At 24.8% G+C, this 16,576-nt stretch overlaps 1 protein-coding gene across 2 annotated transcripts in view; it reads left to right on the top strand.

The window, feature by feature from the left end:
• The window catches only part of dac (dachshund family transcription factor), a 665,435-nt gene that overhangs the window by 114,780 nt on the left and 534,079 nt on the right, over window positions 1-16,576 (top strand). For both annotated transcript variants that reach the window (XM_075369564.1, XM_075369563.1), the window contains exon 2: window positions 10,998-11,030. In XM_075369564.1, the coding sequence (XP_075225679.1) occupies window positions 10,998-11,030 (33 nt within the window). The remainder of the gene's footprint in view (window positions 1-10,997; window positions 11,031-16,576) is intronic.

The following is a 16,576-nucleotide window of genomic DNA, read 5'->3' as shown; positions in this document are numbered from 1 at the left end:
ATAGAATATAAAAAAAATAAAATTTTGCAGTCATCTAGACCATACACAGATTAAAACTCAAATACCATTATAATACAGATCAACTAGTTATAATTTATAAGTTATCAACACAGAAAATTCTTGCCAGGCAAACAAGGCTGCCTAAACCGTGATTTAAAAACAATGTTTGTGAAATTAACAATTGTAGAAAATATTGTAAAACTTATTTTTTCTTGAAAAGTTTTTTTTTTCTTGAAGAGTGCGATTTCGTACAGTTTTGTTTTATTTCATTATGATATGGATGCTTTAGTAATAATTTACAGATAAACAGTTGAAATTTATGGGCTGATTATATATGAAAGATAACAGCGTGAACGTCTGTTTATCCAATCAATGGCTTTTGTTATATTATAAGTATAATAATAATTAATAAACCTGTAAGAAGATTTGCTTCTCTGCGTCTATATTTAGGCCATTTTTTTTTACAAATTAAGTGGTTTAGCTTTTCATAGTATCGGGAAATAATATTTGATAAATACAAAATGAATTTTAAGTACTATGTGCATCATTATTACGTAACACTGCGTGGTAATTGAAATAGTAATTATTATTATATTTTAATTTTTTTTTAAATATTTTAATCTTTAAAAAATATGGATATAGAAATAAATAATGAATAGCATTAAATAAAATAAATATTTAACTTAAATCATAAACTTAATAGTCGTGTTGTACTTAATTATACTGGAACACATAATCAACAACCTACATAAGAGAATACTAATGCTTCGGGATGCTATGCCTCCCAAGATCGCATCAAATTGTTCATCTGAAAAACTCAGGTAGAGAGTGTGTCAGAATGTTCACATGAGAGAGATAGATGGTGTAACTACGACCTTTACCAACCCTGGTTTTGTTCTGCTACGTATATTCTCAATCACGGAATACACGCTAAGTCATTGTTTGTAAACGACCATTGTACTCTTTAAGATAAATCTAACCGTAATAATTATTTTAAAAAAAAGAAAGGATTTTATTAATCATTTTTTTCTGTTCTATTAAAAACAATAAATGACAAATAAATAATGGTTTAATTTATTATTTTTACTATGCAGTGTTTTAGTCAAGATGATAAAATACATGAAAATTGTATAGCATTTTCTTATTTGACAGTAATTTATTTATTGTTAAACTATGGAGAAAAAGATTAAAAATTACCATCCTAAATGATAGTCATTTAATTCTTTTAGTATGCTATAATTACTGTACCTCAAAGAAATATTTAATTTCCCGTCCATCTTTACTTAATCGTTTACTAGTATAAGTTTTGAAATACAATAAATTTGTTAAAATTATATTAATAAAGAAAGAAAATATATTTGATGATTGAAAGTAAAAATATTTTGAATTTGATAAAATAGATGTTGATAATATAGATCGCACTATATTCGAAATTTCTTGTTTAAAAAATATTTTTATTAAATGAAAATTTCGTTCGTGGTAGCGTCTAGGCCTTTCATCCGGAGATCCTGAATTCGATTCCCGTCGGGTATGGCATTTCTCATACGCTACAAAAATTCCATATTCCACGCACAAGCTTCAAGCTTATTTGGTAATATCATCAGACAATAGAAAGAAAGAACGTATTTTATAACACGGGTAAATTCTCTGATCATATAAAATCTAAAACAATGAACTATATTGTCAGCTCACAAACTAAATTTTATGGATATATTTTGATGAATTTATTATGTTTTCTAAAACAATTTATGTAATCTGTTTTGCCATATGAAAGTATTTACAACACTGATGTTATTTCTTACACTAAATTAATATCATAGCAACTTGAATAGTATATTTTATCTGTAAATTTTTAATTTATTCTATCACCTTTATTTGCGGGATGAACGGTTAACATCACCTATCCTATTAACTTTTTTATGATACTATTGGACCTATATATAAATCCAGTAAATAAACTTATAGCTAATGTGAAGTGATTTGAATTTCCTTGTGATATTTTCTTACCTAAGAATTTAATCGGCGATTTCTTAACAATCATCAACCTGAGAGTCAAATGAAAAATACTGTTTGTCACACTATAATTAAGATATTTTACGGATTTTAAAGGTTACATAATTCTAAAATAAACAAAAAATTAAATTTTAGTAAAATCAGTGAATTATGAAAGAAAAATCACTCTTTAAAATTATTGCCTTACAACATTTAATTACTCGGCTAACTTCTCGTACTCAAGTGGTACAGCTTACATAAAAGGAAAATACACTAAGTTTTAAGGTTAAGTTATATTTTATTACGTTTGATATTTAATATTAAATTTAGCTATTATTCAAGACTGCACTCCATTTTTAAATTTAATATTTCTACACAAATGCCCAAAACGGCTGAACCGATTTAGATGTGTGACCCCGCGTTGGAATCCTTACGCTACAGAAACTCCTTTCAGCTGATTTCGAAGTCGAGAGATCTAAGGTACAAATCCTAGTAAAATATTTGAATACTACTAGATCGTGGATACCGGTATTCATTGGTGGTTGGGTTTCAATTAACCACACATATCAGGAATGGTCGCCTGAGATTGTACAGGGCTAGACTTCATTTACATTCATACTGATCATCCTCATTCATTTTCTGAAGTAATACCTTACGTTGGTTCCGGAGGCTAAACAGAAATAAAGAGAGATGAACGAGTCGTTTTTGAATAACTTGTCTCTCAACTCTTCATTCTGAACTATTCGGAAACCTCTTATCTCATATGTGTGAAGTTATTGTCTTACTTGTTTTTGTTTTATGACTGCTCGAAAATAATTGTAATGTATTTAGGATGTATGTGCATAAAAATATACACATAGTATAGTAAGTATGTGTATGTGTATTAGGCTATAAAATTATACATATATATATATATATATATATATATATATATATAATTTTATAGCCAAGAATATTTCCGTTGATATCTGAAAACCGAAATTTTTCGCGATCACAATACTACCTTTACTTCGTACAAGGAAGTAAAAAAAGGAAAAATGTGGTACCCCCTCATGTGGTATAATGTATATATATATATATATATATATATATACATATATATACATGCACGTATTAAATTTTAAAAAATTGAAAAATGGTATACTAGATTATACACATACTACATACTAATTGTCACCCGCACGCTCTTTAATTACTCCATATTAGTAATTACCCTATACTAGTGGAGCTAGCAATACTTCGCTATTGCTAAATTTGAGTGGATGAATTAAATAAATTTGGTATTATATTTGACATATGTAATCTATTTCAATCTTTTCGTTGTGCTATTCCATCCTCTGCTTCATTTCTTCTGATTTCTCTCATTCGATTGGCTCGAATTGTGTGTCGACTAATATTTTTTCGTTTTTAAAGCGTTATTATTTTTAAATTATAAAAGTTTCATCTGCTGTTTAAATATTAAAATTGTTATTAACGTTTTTACATTTTATAACTTACGAATATAATGAAACGGACATTATTACGAAAATAATAAATTGCGCAATAATTCACAATTAATTTTCTTTTTTTCTTCTTACGACCCCCGGAATGTTATCAGTTCAAACCGTACCAATCTCACTATTGTGTAACTTATAAAAAAAATCTTCTACTAAATTTAAAATCGTTGTATATATCCAGATTTCTTGTCTATATCGATTGTCATTGTCTGTATCGATCGTTGTCAATGTCAATATCGACTTCCTCAGACAATTATTATATGAGACCAATATTTTGTCGTTTTGGACGCATTTTTGTCTAAACATGTAAACTAATAACATGTTAACACTCTCGGGACAAATAATATTAAATTTTGAATTTTTTCAGCGAAATGGGTTAACTAGTTTTTGACTTATTAGGGGCACACACAAAACAAATATTGTCTTTTATTTATACAAATTAAAGAGCAATGTTTAAATATTAAACACATTATTAAAGCAAAGTATTTAAGGCCTTTTTAAGTTAATAATTTAATTTTTACTAGTTTAATAATTTAATAATACTGAAAAAAAAAATTATTTGTATAAATGTGTTTAAGAGTAATAAAAAACGGGCATGGATCTTATACAACACTACTTACACAATAAATAAGTAGCCCAGATGATAACATGATTGAACACACTCTAAGATTTATCCGAAACGAATGGTTTTAAATAAACTTTTATGAAATACTGTTTTTAATTTTATTTTTTGAAATTTTAGAGTTCAGTTATTACTGAACTGTAAAAATACTACACGTTGTGCGTAATTTTTATTATCAATTTTTGTAATTTTTTTAAGTAATTTCAATTTTGTTTTATATAAACAGCCGAGTATTTTATGCTTTGTGTATTACATGATTTTAATTTATCAGTTTTATAAAATAATTTTTTTTATTAAAAAGATATAACGGAAAAAATGACAATGTACATACGATAGAAAATACTATAAAAAAAATATATATATTCAAACAAAATGTATTTATATAATACACAGGCTATTATTTATGTTGGTAAATTCATTGTCCATTTATTTATAAAATATAGTATTAGAAAAGTTAGTTTTGAGTGGGGGAAAGACAGGACCACTTCACGGTTTGTCCCTCATATCACATTTATCCGTGTCGTTTTCTATCAAAATTCCTCCATGTATTTTATTGAATTATTTGTTCAAGTATTAAAGAGAACTCTTCTCTTTTACACACATTAAACTTCTACCTACACTCTACCGAGTTCATCGTTATAAACTCAGGTCAATGTTATGGACGAAGAAGACACGGATCTGTTTTCATCTTTCTTTTAAATTTTATTTCTTTCTTTCTATCTGTCTTTAAATACTCATCATCCGTCCGTCATTCCTTCTGTATATTTTATTTACTTCTTTTTTTTCTTTTCTTTTACATCAATATGTATTTTTCTTGACATACAGATGCCCTACTTATTATCAAAATATATCTTTTACACGATCTATCTGCGTATACATCATAATAACAAAAGATTTTTAATATTATGAGCCTGAAATTTCATTTTACTTATTTAAATTGATTAAAATGACACTTTGATATTAAAGAAAACTGTTAATAGAGGTTATAATAACTTTTATTAATGTTTACTTTATACATTGTACATTATATCTAATCTTTATTTATTAAACATACAACAATTCTTTTGTGACAAACCTTGGATTTTTGTATTATACTTTTACGTATTATTTATTTTTTATGAAAAAAGCAAATACCTTAATTACAATAGTTATTATCTTATTTTACGCTTTTTAATATGCTTTAGGTTTGCTAGAATTTCTTACAGATTTTATTTACTTCTTTAATACTCTAAATAATTCTACTAAGAAATATTACTTTATTTTTAAAAAAAAGTAACTATGATTTTAGCTCCTGAAACTTATATATTAGTGGCTATAAAAGACTAAAACTTAGTTACATATTCAAGAAATTTTCCGCAAATGTTTTCTTTGAAAGAGATATTTTACATGATACAAACTTTCAACAATATAAATTATAAAAAACAATCACAGTGACTTCCTTATACACCTATTAAATTACATATACACATTTAAAAAAAATTAAAAGTATAAAATTTTATTTCATTAATAAAATCTGTAATTTTTTTTTTTTTTGCTTTTATTGAATTGTTATTTATTTTACATTTTGTTTACAATCAGAAATTAATAATTATTAATAAATCAATATATTTAAATTAATAAAAAAAAGAAAAGGAAATGAATTTGGATTTGAACCGATCTGCCTTCCTCTTACAAGATTAGAATATTTCATTAACTAAAATTTTATTTGGCTATAACTCTGAAACCAATGAAAATAAATACCACTTATATCGTTCAAAAGGTGTCGATGAGGACTTATTACTGCATTTAAGGAAACGTCCAAAATTTTTTTTTTTTAGATTTTGGACACTTTTGGTCCAGTTTATTGCAATCAAAAGGAGAGGTGCACAATTAGATGTTTTAACAGTCCTAAATAAAAAAATTTCAACATCCTACGGCTAACCGTTTTTTAGTTATGCCAGATACGTACAGACGTCATGTCGAACTAGTGAAAATGGATTCACGAATGGTCTAAATGGATATTTCCGTTTAATCTGTAAACCGAAATTTTTTGCAATCACAATCGATTTTCCTTTACTTCGATTTCGGAATCTTCCTTTTCTTTGCGATTTCGCGATCTTCCTTTACTTCGTACAAGGATGTAAAAATTGATTGTTTTCTTAATTAACATATCTTACCGAGTAAAAATGTTTTTTTTATTTTTTTTTTATTGCGTATTGTATTCTATTAAATATAAAAAATAATTCCTTAAATGAGTCATACATAGAATTCTTTTGAATTTTTACTATAGATACATTAGATTATAAATTCAGGAGTTTTGTTACGCAAATTATATAAACTAGCCGGTCGGGGCCAGTTTGACCCAGTTGAGTCGCGAGACCAACCTAGAAGTACCCCGGGGCCTCCAGTGGTCATCAGGCAGCAGGCTAAAACCAGGTCTGTAAAGCTTGCTTCAATTTCCATTTCTGTCTAGCCAGAGTAAACACTTATTGTACTTCTATAAAAATTTGTTTAATTGCTGCTAATTTGCGCTAAAGTGAGAGTACAAATATTTAAAGCAGTCGATGAAATCTCCATCCACTTTTTCTATATAGATACGTTATTTTCAATAACAGGAATGTTTAAAGCATTAAGAAATAATTATAGACTTATATCTTCATTTCATCTAGTTTTCTATAAAATCATTATCCCATTATCTTATTAATTTCGGTTAAAACCTTCTTTACTGAATAAAAAATTAAATTTAGTATAAAAACAATTAGTATCTACTCTTACAAGTAATTAACTTATAAATACTCTCTTGTTGTCTTTTTCATGAAAAGAAAAATAGTTTAAGTTATCAAAATATATTTCAAAGCGTTTTGCTTAATCTTGACTTTGACAGTTCTTGACTGTTATTGATTTTGTGTTGTAACACTATAAAAATTTTAAAAATTTATCTATGTTTAGTTTTATGTTCCATATTTCAACAACTGAACTATTTAAATAAACGATTGTAGAATTTATAACCTTAAAAATTCCTTCTCAAAATCCTTTCAGTTTGTGTCAAATTAAGTAAATCTTTTATAATAAAGTTTATTTTTCTATTATTTAAAGCTGATAGACCCTAGAAATATATTTATCTTCTTGATAATAATCACAAATCTATTTCAAGTTTGACCTTTATCGGGTATGTAAAGAGATTCTACCTGGGTTCACATGTGTATGAGGATCTTCTAATTGATAAAAAATATTGCGTGCGAACTGAATGTGTTGGACACAAGTGGTCCACAGATTGAACCTTTTTCTGTATGATATTGATGATAGTGCGTATGATATAATAACCGTTTACTGAATCTTAGTTGTTACTATAATTATGTTTATTAACGCGGACGTCACTGTTATTATAATAATCTATTATTTGTTTTCTTGGGGCAAGGACAACATTGGATGGCCTTCTCTCATGTTATATTTTAATATATTATTTACTTACGGTTTACTTATGGAAAAAAATGAATTATGAAAAATGAACGGTTTGTGGTGAATCCTTTAGTTCTTAATTTTTGAAGATGTAAGGCGATAAAGCGAAACATATATCAGAGTTAGGAACCTAATAATGATACTCAGGTCGAGGCCTTTTTCTTAGTTGTACATCATCAAAGAATTTATGATCATTTATGTTTCTAACGCTATTTGTTCCCGTGTTAAAATTTTTCATTTTATATTGAGGTTTTATTCGTAGTAGTGAACATTATTATGATTTCTGGTACATTTCTAGCTGGACTTTATTAATCTTTATGCTACCTTTGATTTACTATTGCTACCTAGAATGTATTTAATTTGGAAGCGGTTTCAAGGGAAATTCCTTTATGACCTAATTAATGCCATGACATCTACTTATAGTTTCTAATCTAAAAAAACGATTGTAAATATAATCTGAGATACAAAAAAATTTACTAATTTTTTGGATTATTTAAACGTTAGCCCGCCGGGTTGGTCTACCGGTAAATCGTTGTCGCAAATCGGTTGTTTAACAGCTGTTTTTCAAAGTCGACGATTCTGAGGTTCAAATCCTGGTAAAGGTTAGTTAAATTTATACGGATCTGAATACTGGACAGTGGATACCTGCGTCCTTTGGTAGTTGGGGTTCATTGGGTTCAATTAACCACACATTTCAGAAATGGTCGGCCTGAGTGTACAAGATTACACCTCATTTACATGTCATACATATCATCCTTATTTCATTAGACCGTAAGGAGTTGCTTATTGTTCATTAGTTGAACAGATACAAAATACCTGTTTAACTACCATATTTAATTACCTTGTTTAACAAGAAGTTAAACATGGTAGGTTTACTACCATGTTTAACTACCTAATTTACAACGTAAATTAGGAATAAAAAAAAATCAAATATTAAATAAAATACGCTTTATTGTTATTTTTATCAAAATATTTTTAAAATTTAATAATTTAACTTTTTGACAGTCACGTATTGTTAATAATGTTTGATAAAATTGAATAAATTTATAACAAAAAAAAAAAAATTAAAAAACGGGATGATTTATTAGTTATACGATTACATATTCAGAAAATTGTTCTGTATCTTTTTATTTAATCCGTCGTTTTACTTAGTTACTATATTATATTACTAATATATAATGTTACTATATTAAGTGGTACTTTATGGTGAAAAGTTACAAATGATAGATAACTTTTAATTAAATGACGCATGCATGTTGTATGAGCTTTAGGAAGTAGAACATTTTTCGACTTAATTTTAATTCGTTTTTTACGATAGCTTTATTTTTATAGTTATTAAATAAAAAAACGAATTTTTAAAAATGTTTAAATTAATTTTATTTAAAATATATAGGCTACATGCTGTGTAACTATAAATGTATTTTTTTTTTTTTGAGTAAATTTTGGTCAGTTTACTTTTAATTAATTATTATTTTCTCTGAATAATTATTTAAAATTTTTTCTAATAAATATAGATATATTATCGAACAATACATTTTTTTAAAATATATATTTTTGGAAAAATAAAAATTTTATTTTTATTTAAAATTAAGAAACCGTTATAGTAAATATTATTTGAAATTTAATAGTTATTTTACTTTTAATATTCAACTTAATCTTTACCATGCAAATTTGAACTCAAAAACTAGTTTAACTATATGTTGTTTAATAAAGAAAATTATGTATGTTTGTATATAGCTATATATTTGTTTTTTTTTTTTAATATATATTTATCAGGGTATGTATACCACAGTAATTAAAGTATAAAATTTGTTTTATTATAAATTATTTTCTATTAAAGAAATTAAAAATTAATTAAAAAAAATAACAATTATAATTAAAAAAAGAAAACGTTTATCTATCTTTTTTTTGGTAAAAGTTACATAAAAATATAGTAAATATGTTTTTTGATTTTGTGTTTTTTTTTAAAGGACACCATTTAGGCTTACCCATACTTATTCAACGGCATCCTTTGCAACACAAAGGTAGGGTTTTTTAAATATTGTTTTATATTCTAAAACAATAAATAATATGAAAAATTTCATTTAAAACGAACGCCTAATTTATTTATTTTAATGCATATAATGTGCAATAATTATTTCTTTTGATTCAGTTAATAAAAAATAATTTATTTTTGTTTCTTGTATTAACTGGATTTTAATTATTTATGTTTATTATTCATGAAAATGTTAATTTTGGATTTCTTAAAAAAAATTCTTCTTCTTTAAAAAACAAACGATCGAATTTTATTTACTTTTAATAATAATCTTATTGCACGTTATGCATCATGCTGCACTAATTTGCCTGAATTTTATTTAATTGAAAATCAATATATATATATACAGGCCTAAATATATACATAATTTAAGTTAATTTATTCATATACTTTCTTTACTGAAATTTATTTTAAGTTTTACATCCAACAACCTTTCTGTATCCTATTTTATTTGCTTTTCCTTTTTTGAAAAATACAATAAGTACTTATACAACATTTTTATATTTTTAAGCTGTATTCACTAATCGAGTTATTTATTTTTTATTTTTATTATTTAATACTAAATAATATATAAGTACGATTATTTTTTGCGGAATTTGTTATTTATTTTTAAAATTGGCGAATACTATAGGGTTCAATTTGTATTTAAAATTTAGTTCGTTCAATTCTGTACTTAATATAAAATATTGTTGCCTATGATTATTATTTATTTATTTTTTAAATCTATATTCTTGAATTCCAAGTACTGGTATTTAAAAATTACCCTAATACTTAAATTAGAATCAATATTTGTTTTATTCCATTTTTACGTACAGTTAGTTGTTAAAAATTTTATAATCCTTTATATTGTGTACAAATATTTTATTAATTCTGTTTTTAAAAACCAAAAACACTTTTTTAATTAAATTGTCAATGTATACAGATTATATTATTTTATAAAACTTTTTTTTTTGTAATTTGAATTTAGTGATAGCAATTTTTTTTAATTCAATAACGATGATTTTACGTTATTCTGCCCGATACTGAAGATCAAAATTGAGTTTATTTTTTAAATAATTTTATAAAATAAATAGTTTTAATCATTGATAATTATCTACGTAATAATTTGTATAATTTATATTTTCTGGCTATTTTGTTGATATTTGTTATTTTATTTGTTGTATTTTTATTGTTGTTTAAAAATTTAAAAATTGCCGTTGAATGTAAACAATCTTACCAAAATTTTTTTATTATAAAATAAAAATGAATGTTTTTTTCGTATTTTTTTTTTTTTTATTTGTTTAAATATTCGGTATATGTTAATTTTTTTATTATTATTTAATTTAATACAAATTTTACTCTAAAACTGTGGTATACATGTTCTGAGACAGCAGGAAACACCGTAGTTAGACTATTTTTGGTTCTGTGTTCGCAGGTGTCTCATGACCCACAAATCCACAACAGACAGGTATGGATAGGGACATAAGCCGAAACACGGTATGTCTTTCTTCTATCTTTTCTTCTCTCTCTCACACTTTCTCTCACAGTTATCTATTTCTTTCTTATCTCTATTTTTCTTTATATATATCTATTAATTTTTGTTTTTTGTTTTTTTCACCTTTTTATTTTTACATTTCCTTTTCCATCCTTTTATATTATGTGTTATATTATTTATGTTTAGGTACCTATAACCAAATCCCATATTATACATATATATGTTGGATGTAAAGCATGATATAACATGTTATACGTTTATTAACCTAACAAAAATACTATTATTATTATATTATAAATAAATATGTTTTAGAATTTCTTGGTGTTATGATTTTTTATTTATTTTTTATTTTATGAAACAAAGTAAAAGATAGTGATCAAATTTTATCTAAAGTAAAATCTAACCATTTTTTAATGTAAGTATCTTATAATTAAACGTTTTTAAAATTTATAAAAATAATAGTTATTTATGGTTTAGTTTTTCAAAAAATTTTTATATATTTTAAACTTTTTTTTTGTTTGTTACCAAATTTTAACATTAAATGCAAAGATAATATTGTAGAACAATTGTGTGTCATGTGGAAGACCAAACCATAAATTATTGCTAATCTCAATGGTTTGGGGCTTAGAAAAATATTGAATTACAGATTAATGTAATATAATTTTCATATAAATAATAATATATTGTTTCATATCTCCAGGTAATGAGGACAAAATAACCATTTATGAATAACACTTTTAAAAAAGTGTAACTTTGATCTTATTTCTAATTAATTTTTTATTTTATTTAGAGTAACGTTTAATTTTAATCAAACTAAAATTATATATTGTATTGATTTAATAAGCATAGAATTAAAGAAAAAAATTGTTATTACTATTTATATACGAATAAATTACGATCGTAATATTATTTCGCATAATTGATCACTGTCTCTTATTTCAAATTAACTTATCCTTCATTTATAAATGCCTGTATATATATATGATACATATATTTGTAAAATGTAATAATTCTAAGAAGTTACTTTTAATTTCATTGTTATTATTAATGTTGTTGTAGAATTATTGTTTTCTGATAAAATAGATATTAATTTTAAAATCTGTTTATTATTTAGATATAATTTTTATTCTCCCACAAAAAAATTCTAAATTTCTTTAAAAAAAACCATTCTTTTTAATTGTAAAAGTAGACTAACCTTTGTGAAACCGCAGAAAATGAACTGCAGAAAATGTATTAAAATAATCGTTAGATCATTTTAATATTTCTATTTTTAAATTTATTAATTATTTTATTTTTTTTAATAACTAAATATCTTTCGCTTTTCATTAACTTTTATTTAAATTTATTGTAAAATAAAAAAAAAGTAAAAAATTCGGGGACGACTAACTTACTTCGGTCAAATTAAACAATTCATTTTTGAAAAAAAAAAATTTTTCAAAGTGTAGCATTTGGGTAAAATTAATTGTTTAGAAAATAATCCCTACGAGATGATAATAAATTTATAAAAAAAAACTTTTGAAAATTATTTAAAAATTACAAAGATACAGCCATAATTCTAAATAAACAAAGTTTTAATTTCCTAGGAAGGAGTGAATATTTTTGACTAATTTTTTTTTTCAAGAAATACGCTATCAAACAAAAACACTGCGGAAAATGCTCAAAATACCCTGTTACATAAGTAATAGCCTTATATATAATGATCTTAAGTTGATAACCGTTCGGCAGGAAATATCTCTGGTCAGCCTACGGTATCAAAATCGTTTGCATCGGCACCCGAATTATTAGATAACACGATCAGTGATTTTTCAAGATTTTTGAGAAAAATTTTCTTGGTTTGTCTTATCGTTTCAATTAGGTGACTTTATGGTCTGGCTGTACGAAGTGCTTTTCTATTTCATTATTAAGTCACAAACCAGTGGGTTTGTGGCAACTTAATGTAGTTCAAATACATCATATTTACTTATTGTTCAATTATCTTGCTGAAGAGATTGTAAAGTTGCTGTGTCGTTATAATAAAAAAATAGTAATAAATACTGAAGCATAAGGGCTTTCAATACATAATTTTTTACATTTTAAATGCAATGGTTAACTTGTGAGATAATTTTAAATTTTAAAAAACTTTCTTTATGTTTAAAAAGCTCTTTGTTACCACAAACTATTAGAGTGGGATGGCAAAACATTTTATAGTGATTTGAAGGCCTATAAAATTTTAGAAAATATATATTCGAAAAATTACCATTAACTCCTTTTCTGAAGTATATAGCTAAAAAAATAAAAAAATATTAAGTCATTTTTTGGGGAGGGGTGAATATTAAATAAAAAGTTTTGGTAATTTATGATTTTGAAAAAATTTCAATTTTTTGTAAGAAAAACCTTTTGCTAAATTGTTCCTGTAAAGATTGACAATTAACGTATTTTCGAATAGGCTATTTCGACCAAAACAACCCCACCTCTTTTCAGTTTTTGAAAAAAATTTAATAAATTGTTTCCCCGAAGGTAATATCTACCTACCAAGTTTGAAGAAAATCGGTCAATCTGGTCCAGAGTTATAAGACCAAATACAAGCCAACATACGTACCTACGGACAAACGTTCGGCAAAAATATTTTTTTTTTGGATTTAGGAGCATTTTTAATGTCTCCTTAAGGCACGAAACTTAAAAATGACCAATTTTTCGAAGATTTCTTTTGATCGATCTATATACCTACCCGTTATATCTACAGCTGCTATAGCAGGATATATCTCAGTAGCAGGGAAAACAATAATTGTTTGAAAAAAAAATTATGACAACATATTAACCTTCATTCGTAATAATTTATTTTTTGAATTTAAATTAAAACGAGACAAAATTTTTGTTTAATATCATTAAGTAGATTTTTACTTTTTTCAAACTATAAAAAGTAATGTATAATTATTTATATAATTATTCACCATTTTCTATTACTGTTTGTGAACTAGATTTTTGAAAAAAATACGAGACTATTTTCATTGTATTTATTAAAGTTTAGTAATTAATATTTTCATCAATATTATTTTAAACATTTTTAATAAATAATTGTATTTTAAGCTGACAATTTTTCAAACCTTCCAAAAATGTAGATCTAAATACTTGAATTAATTCTTTTAATATTATTGAATTCCTTAGTATAATTAATTCAGTTTAAGTTCTGTTTTTAAACGAGTAGTTAGAAATCGTTAATTTTTAAAATTATTTTCCCTGATTTTTTTCATATATTTTATTTATGCCCTTTAGATTGTGCGTATAAATTATGTACATAAAAAACCAGTGTCATAGGTCATTCATACACAGTGAGTGATGGAGAGTTTTGATATAACTGTTACTACACAATGTGCTCAATTGATTTCAAAAGAAATTGACATTTCGTATAATTTAATATAAAGAAAAAAAAGTAAAGAAGGGAAAAGTCATTTATTTGTATTTTCACCCTAACAAACGTTTTTAGGGAGGATGTATTTTTTTTCTGTAAGGGAACCAATGAGCCATTAAACCCTGGACTTTTTAAACTAGACATCCATCCCTATTTAAATGATAATTTCATTGAGTCACCTTTTATTTAACTAAAAATATTGAACTGATCTGGGCGGAATCTATTCTAGTAAATATTGTTAAAAAATATATATAAGAAAAAATATTTCATGTCACTTGTATTGTAATCTGAGTTGATTTTATTATGTTATAGAGACAGCTGTCACTGATTTAATTTTTTGAATAAAGTCCGTTTAGGAATTGTACAAAAGTACATTAGATTAGTAAATAAAACTTTGTTTTATTTGTTTCTCCCTCTCAGTTAAAAAAAAGAAAGAATCATGAATTACAAATCATGTAACATATTCTATATCCTTTTTTATAAATTTTTATCTTAGACTTTTTAGCAGACATTTATATGTACAATAATTTATTTTAAAATAATTTATAATTTAAGTTTAAGTAAATTATTATAATTTTGTAATAATGTGTTTACTAAAAAAAATTTTTCTTCACTGTGCACAATTTCATAAACATGTTCTCTGATAAGAAAAAATAAATAAACATTTTTAGATATAAACTTTATAAACGCGGTTGATGGAACTTTTCAATCTTTATTCTATTTAACATTGTGTTACCAAAGAAACTACGTTTTTGTCTTGTAATTTTTAATATTCTTATATTCAAATATATGGGTTTAGCTAAATAACTGAAGTAATTTAATTTAATTATTTATTAGTTACTTCGGTTTTTGAAGTATTTATTTTTTGTTTTTGTCTAAGAGATATAGATTTAATTTCAAGAGTGATTGTTTATCAAATAAATTATAAACGGATTTCATAGAAAGAATTCTAATTCGCACTCCAAGGGAATAATTAAACAATGTTAATGAATTTTCCTTTAGAATTTTTAATTTAAAGTATTTTTGGTTTTTAAGTTCATAGATCTTATAAGAAAAATTTGTAAAATAAAAAAAAACCAGTAAGGTATTTAGTAGTAAGGTATTTCTTTACTGAAAAATTGATAAAAAATAAAAATCTACAAAATTTGGTTAATAAACAGTGTAGTTAAATTAATAATAATTAGTAACTTCATTAATTATATTTATAAATTAACATTTTTTAATGATTTAAAAAAATCATTACTGCAAGATGGAGATTACTTTAAACAGGTATAAATATATATATACACGTATATATTTTTTAAGTGGGACATCTGTAGGATATATTTCTTTTGTAATAATCGTCTGGTAGCAGATGGTTTATTTGTATGCTCATTATTTAACTCTTATATCAGCTGTTAACTTGTTCAAGTAACTTGTGTCACTGGTTATATCACTTTTTAAACTTATTAATACTTTTTGACATATAAAATAAACCTAAGCATGAGCTTTTTATTTTATTTCTGTTATTTTCTTCTGTAAAAATATAAATAAAAAATTAACATAAAATAATAAATATTTTAAAAATAAATTATTAATAAGACTTAAACAAAAATACCGTAATATCATTAATTATAATAAAAAAAATTTATTATTGTTTTCACACACGCGCGCTCGCACAGATCATATGCTGTCCACATCCTTCTGAATTTCATTAATTGTATCCGGTAAATATCGTTTTGTGGAATACTACACCGCATAAAAATAACATTTTTCTCGTAAATTAAGTTTTATATATACATTAAATTATATTTAACCCACCGGGTTGTTCTAGCGGTAAAACTCGTCGTCGTAAATCAGTTGATATAATCAGCTGAAGTCAAGAGTTCTCAGGTTTAAATCCTAATAAAGATAGTTGCTTTTATTCGGATTTGAGTATCGTTGTTCTTTGGTGGTTCAATTTCAATTAACCAACCACATGTTTCAGAAATGGTCGTCTGAATCTGTTCAAGACTATACATTTACCGGCACATTTACACAGACATTGATGAGTTGCTAATACATTAATTGTTGATGCGACTATAAATAAAAATATATATAAAAAAAATAAATGTTCAGATTGTAGATTGCTTGTTAATTATTTTTCTAAATT

Source organism: Lycorma delicatula, chromosome 6 (assembly GCF_047948215.1).
Source record: "Lycorma delicatula isolate Av1 chromosome 6, ASM4794821v1, whole genome shotgun sequence".
NCBI classification, from domain to species: Eukaryota; Metazoa; Arthropoda; class Insecta; order Hemiptera; family Fulgoridae; genus Lycorma; species Lycorma delicatula.
Note: the sequence above shows the minus strand (reverse complement) of the source record. Positions and strands in the feature narration are given on the sequence as shown.